A 6,152-nucleotide genomic window follows, 5' to 3' on the forward strand; every position below is an offset into this window, starting at 1 on the left:
GATCGATCTCCCATCTTCTGTTTGCATACAACTATCTACTCCTAGTTAGGGCGAGGACGAGGGACGCGTTGGCCTTCAGAGGTGTCCTAGAGGATTACTGGGAGACATCAGGTTAGAGAGTGAACCTTCACAAGTCTACCATCCTTATGGAAACCACTTGCCACCGGGATCAGCCAGTTGCCCTTTCATTTTGCTTCGGCAATAGATCAAAATAGAGGCAACAAAGCCACCCTACTTAGATCCCCGGATTACGTAATTGGATTGCTTTAGCCTGAGGACGGAGATGCGGGTGAAGCAGGTTATCAGAGGGCTCCTTGGCATGAGGGAGCAGGAGAAGCCATGGAGTTATTGGGCATCTCTATTACGAGGAGGAGACTGCGGGTGTCGGAATATTTCAGCATGGTGTAATGCATCCAGGAACGGCTGGAGGGCTGGAGGCGGCCTCATTTTCCATGATTGGAAGGCTGATGCTGGTGAGGTCAGTCTTAAGCTTCATGCCGGTATATCTCATGTCCAATACAGTCGTCCTGAAGACTATGTTGATGAGGATTGAGCTGCTTCTCCGGAACTTCCTTTGGGGCTATTATGGTAGCGGTCATGGAGTGCATCTGCTGGCGTGGGAGACAGTTTGCCAGCCGACTCGCAAGGGAGGGCTGGGTGTCCGGTCGCTTCTCATGACGAGGAAGGCATTGATTGCTCAGCATACAATGAGACTTGTACTTGAGCTACAGTGCTTCTGGACTCAAGAGATGACTGCCCGCTATACACCGATGACTGCGGGTGGGGCAACTCGAAGTGTCCAGAGATGCTCCTTCCTCTGGCGGAAGATATACAAGTATGTGCCCACTGTCTTGGCTAACACCAGGTGGTAGATCGGCGATGGGTGCAATGTGGATGTGGTGGACCCTTAGGTGGACACTCTCTCGGTGAAGCTCTGGCTGACCATGGTCAATGTTGAGACCGCGAGCAGACTTCGATTTTGCGATCTTCTACTCTTGTAGGGGGCAGAGTGAAATACCAGCCGAATCGGCTATCTGTTTTGGGAGCACTTCAGAGAGAGTCTGGTCGCTACCTGTTCCAGGGAGTGCTAGTCCGGATGTGAGGATTTGGCGTATGTCCAACGGCCCCAGAGTCAAACTGAGAGACATTTATGACCTCCTTCAAAGTGAGCAGCACCCCAAGCAGGACTATGCCTTGATTTGGAGGTTTGGTCTTTACCCAAAGATTGTACTGTTTGTTTGGAAGGTGGCTTGGGTCTGATTGCCGACGAGATCGGTGCTGAGTGGGTGGGGACCGAGCATCCAACCTTAGTGCCCTAATTGCCTGGTGGATGAGACTATGGACCATGCTCTGTTTCAGTGCGAGTGATCTAGGAGGGTCTGAAGGCTCGTCGATATTCCACTAGATGCTCAGTGCCATTCGGGCTCCTTCACTCAAGCGCTCAGACGGTGGTCCACTAGCCCTCAAACCCGATATGTGGCCACTGCGGCGACTTATATAACTTACCATATATGGTTGGCCAAGAATGCCTAAATTTTTGGAGAGAGCATCCCTACACCTAGGTTCGTCATGGAGCGGGCCGGGCACAGGCGGCGGAGATCACCCATGCAGGTCCATCGGATGGGCATTTGATATCTCAGGGCATCTGGGGCTCTACATCTTCTCTTGTAGCACCGCAAACGGTGTTCTTCACCTAGGAGCCCCCACCTCCAAGCTTCTACAAGGTCAATTTCGACAGATGTGTGCTAGACGATGGCAGAAGGGGTAGTGCAAGCTTCATCATTAGAGACCCGGACTCTAGGGTGATTGTTGCTGGTGAGTGCCAGATTTTTAACACTTCTATTTCGATGGTGGAGCTGAGGGCAGTGTGGACTGGTCTATGTCAAGCCTGGCATGTTCTGCGGACTAGCACAGTCCTACTTCAAGGTCACTTAGCAATGGTGATTAGCTGGATCCAGGGGGCATTGGCGGCGTGGTTGGGTGCCACCTCTTGCTCCGAAATATTTGGGCCATGGTAGGTGGAGACGCCACTTTCCATATATACAGAAGCCAATGGAGCTGCGGATTGGGTGACCTCGTATATGACTGACCACTCTAGGGGGCTATGGGTTGATGAGAGGAAGTTGCCTAGAGCGCTCCGGGACTTTTTATCTTTTGATATTTTTAGATGTATTCATACTAGAAATGTATAAGTCATCCGTTGTAACAAAAAAAAAAAAAAGACATTGGACAAGGCATGCAATAAGAGGCAAAGTTTCTATACATGGTTGGACGTTATGTACATCTGGTGGTTCTCTTATAGTTGCTCTAGATGCCTCCTGTAAAAACATTAGGGTATTAAGCAGCAACTTTGCTCTCTGCTGTTTTTTCCCCTCTATTTGTTTAGCCTCCTGAAATTAATTAATTATATGTTGTCAACTATCAATGAAATTCTACATGCTCTGTAAGGTTGTGCCGGTGGTACGTTAGAGGAGAAATAAATGGAATAAATGCCTCTTAACTCCATTTCCACTTGAACCGGCCAAACGATTGAAAAGGGCCTACTTTTTTAGGGTAAAAATAGAGCATAATTTTCCAATTAATCCAAATTACCGTAAAATAGGTATTTTGGAAAGTAAATAGAGCCACATTTTCCACTTAATCCAAATTAAACTACTCTCCGCCCTATATGGTTGAGCAATTTATTGGCGCAACAAGAGTTAGTGTAAGTTGACTCATTTAATCTGTGTCAACTCATTCTGCAACCAAACACAGCCTACGGGGCTAGCGGATCCACATCAAACTTCTTTTAGTAACTCACAATTCTGTATAACTACCTATTCTGCAATATAAATTACCATCACTCTAATTTCAGTATCATGATGGCTTATCAATAATTGCAATAAATAGCTTAATTTGAACTTTGTAAATTAAATAACTAACACACCTTGCAGCAGAATAAATTTGTTTTGAAAAGTTTTCTTAAGTGACACCAGTTGAGATAGATCACTTCTGGAACTTTAACCTGTGAATATAGATTCTGTAGAAAGGAAGCAAACACTCATGGCACAGACCTTTTTTCCCAAATTTTTTTGCGGGTGGTCTCAACAGATCAGTCCAGAAACTTCAAACAACAGAGCTCAAAAACATGAAAAGAAAGTTGCAGTTCGCAAAAAAAAATAAATAAATTACAGCACCATCCAACAGACTGAGAATGTTGAAGTTACAGTTTCAACAGACCAGTTTAATAAGAATGCTTGAAACATTCGATACTCAAGCACCACTCCTATCTTCTGAGGATGGCAATCGACATTGAATTGTTTACCCCTCACCACTCAGTCCACTGGTTCCAAATTGTCCATTAAACTTTTGATGAATTTATATTATGTGAGTTAATAAAGCTTGTCATATGGAACAAATGCCTAATGAATCAATCATCATTCCTTCGACAAAAGCCTTAAGACATAAAAGGACAAAAGCTCAACTAAATATAGAACATCTTGAAACAAATCATCCTCCTTTGATCTGATCCTCTTTAGAAATGAGCAGCTTTTTGAACCCCAATATAGTTCTCGTCTAACAACCAAAGATTCTGAAACCCCTCTTCTGACTTGTGTAAACAGGAAGATTAATAGCTCTTAGATTGTGCCCTAAACAACCTATTCTCAGTGCCCTATAACAATAAGCAAGAATTTTAATAATATCAAAAAACATAAGATTCATAATCTACCCCACCCTATTCAGCCAATTTATAATAAACAAATCTTTATGAATGCATTGCATGTTTGATGGGTACAATATGACCAACCCAAGCCATGTACATGTTATATAAAACCAGCCAGAACTTTTCTATGTTGGGCTGCCGTACAAAAACCCAAAACATATTACATACTCAACTGCTAACGTAAAAAACTTGGAAAAAGGCAAAGGAATAATGGTACTACCCCATTGATAGTATACATGTAATGCAGTATATTCATCTATGTGATGCTCATGAAACTTGCCAGCATAGTGAAACTCTTTGGCTTCAACCTACATGGAGATCTTCATCCATAATATGTTCAGACCACAGGAGAAAAATCAGAATCAATCTTTTACTGCTTGGCTATCTGGTATTTGACATTCAACAAGATCAACAAATGTTAATAATTGATTCAGGGCTTCAATTATCCCAGGATATATCACTTTCCCATTAACTGCTCTCAGTTAAAAGTACAGAACAACAAATAAAAATGGAAAAAACAAGCTATTAAAAAAAAAGGAAACAGACAATCAGCAAGTCATAGAAGCATCTCATAACATGCCTAAAAGTCATAGCAGAAGAATTCGTTAGAGACTACACCTGGTACATGTGAATGAACATCACTCCATCAGACAATGGCAAACCAAACAGATAATGTCACAGACTACAAAAGATCCAAGTTCCCATTCACACAGTGAGATCAAAGAGACCATTTTTGAGGTTCAAGGACTGCAATCAAAATGCCTGGACCATAAAGTGTTTCAACAATAAAAGAAGCAGAAGGCCAAACAGAACTCCTTGCCTAGGTCACCTATGAATAGAAATGATAAAGAAGAGACTGCAAGAAATTCAACCTGAATCATGCATGCCTCTCCTCTCTTTCCCGATTCCACTGCTCAATCCTAGCCCTTCGTTCCTCACTTCCTTCCCTCATTGGGCTCTTTGTCCGCCTAGGGCTCCCATGTCGCCGCCTTCCGCCATCACTGTCGTACCTTCCATGCCTGTCTCCACTCCTCCGCCCACTTCCACGGTACTCCCCACGGTCACGGTAGTCCCTATCACGATTGTCTCTCCGATAGGATGGGCTTGGACTTCGGCTACGGCTCCTCCCATGAGACCTCTGGTAACGTCCAAATAGCCTCCTCCTCAACTCTCTACTGATCTGCTTGACATGCATAAAATTGCAATACCCACCCCGGTTGCAGCTGTTCTCCTCAAACTGCCGGCAAGTGGCCTCCCGAAAGTCCGTCACAGGTGAGAAGTCCACAATTATCGGGCGGCCTGAGTAGAACCTACCTTGAAGGGCCCTAAGAGCTGCAGCTGCTTGTTCTTCTTCCCTGAACTGGACATAGACATTCCCGATCATGTGATCAGCAAGGTTATCACAGACATTAAGGCTCTCAATCTCACCAAACTTGTTGAGCTCCTCGAAGATGTCCTCATAAAAATCCTCAAAGTGCTCCTGGATCCTTCGGGGATCAATAGGCTGGCCCTGTGCATCAATTCCTGGGGTGATCATGTCCGGGCGCTGATACATGTTGGAGAGGAGAAGGGTGGGAGATATCGTGGGGCGGTTGTGGAGACGGGAGCACCTGTCTCCATGGCGGCATGCTCCAATCTTGAAATAGAATGGGCAGTTCACCCTATCCTTCTCGGTACCAAAGATGGACGCCAAGTGCTCCGCCATCAATCCCACCCAACAGAAATAACCTTGAAACCCCCAGAAATCCTAGATGGCAATAACAACAATGTTAGAGTCAACCATTTAACAAAAGAAAAAAAATCAACTTAATGCTCGATTTGAAGAAGAGCATGTAAAGAACAAAACAAATAGAAGTAAAACCAGATTGTACTTATGTTCAAGAAATTGAAAGTGCGGTTTACTAAATCCACCTCTAAATAGAATCATAGAGCTAAGGAAGTTTAGCATTTCGAAAACGAGTGATCATTTGCCAACATTTTGGTTCGGAAGATAACATTTGCTGACAGGGAAAACTTCATTTCTTTCCAGAAAAAAAAGGAGATATCTCCGAATAAATCAAAATCACACCGTTCGATTGATTAGGGTTTGAGATTTTTTTCCGAATTGGTCAAGCTTACTGAACTAAAACTCCTAATGCGCAGGGCCAAGCTAGTGTCAAAAACCCTAATCTCCAAACGATCTAAAAAAGTTGAGGGAGAAAAATGAAAAGAACAGCAGGAGTACACCCCAACTCCACGATCTTCTTAAAACCCATAATCCCCATAGCATCTGAAAAAAAGATCGAGAAAAAGAACCATAAGAAAGCAATAATTAGGGTTCTCTCTGATGCAAAAGACCCCTCTCAGACGAATCGAAGCACGGAACAAGGACCCCAAAACCCTAGCAATCAATCCTTAGCTCTCAACTCGTACCGAAACGAACAATATAAGGGAAAAATTATAGAAATCA

The 6,152-nt window shown here is 43.9% G+C and overlaps 1 protein-coding gene across 1 annotated transcript in view; it reads right to left on the reverse strand.

The window, feature by feature from the left end:
- Positions 1–4,250: 4,250 nt before the first annotated feature.
- Positions 4,251–6,152, reverse strand: part of LOC103705170 (splicing factor U2af small subunit B-like) — a 2,101-nt gene continuing 199 nt past the window's right edge. Inside the window, exon 2 of the mRNA XM_008788793.6 lies at positions 4,251–5,450. Coding sequence (XP_008787015.1) covers positions 4,581–5,408 — 828 coding nt within the window. The 5' untranslated portion in view covers positions 5,409–5,450 and the 3' untranslated portion in view covers positions 4,251–4,580. The remainder of the gene's footprint in view (positions 5,451–6,152) is intronic.

Source organism: Phoenix dactylifera, chromosome 18, assembly GCF_051530095.1.
Source record: "Phoenix dactylifera cultivar Ajwa chromosome 18, Ajwa_hap1_PhDact_Kaust_v1.1, whole genome shotgun sequence".
NCBI lineage: Eukaryota > Viridiplantae > Streptophyta > Magnoliopsida > Arecales > Arecaceae > Phoenix > Phoenix dactylifera.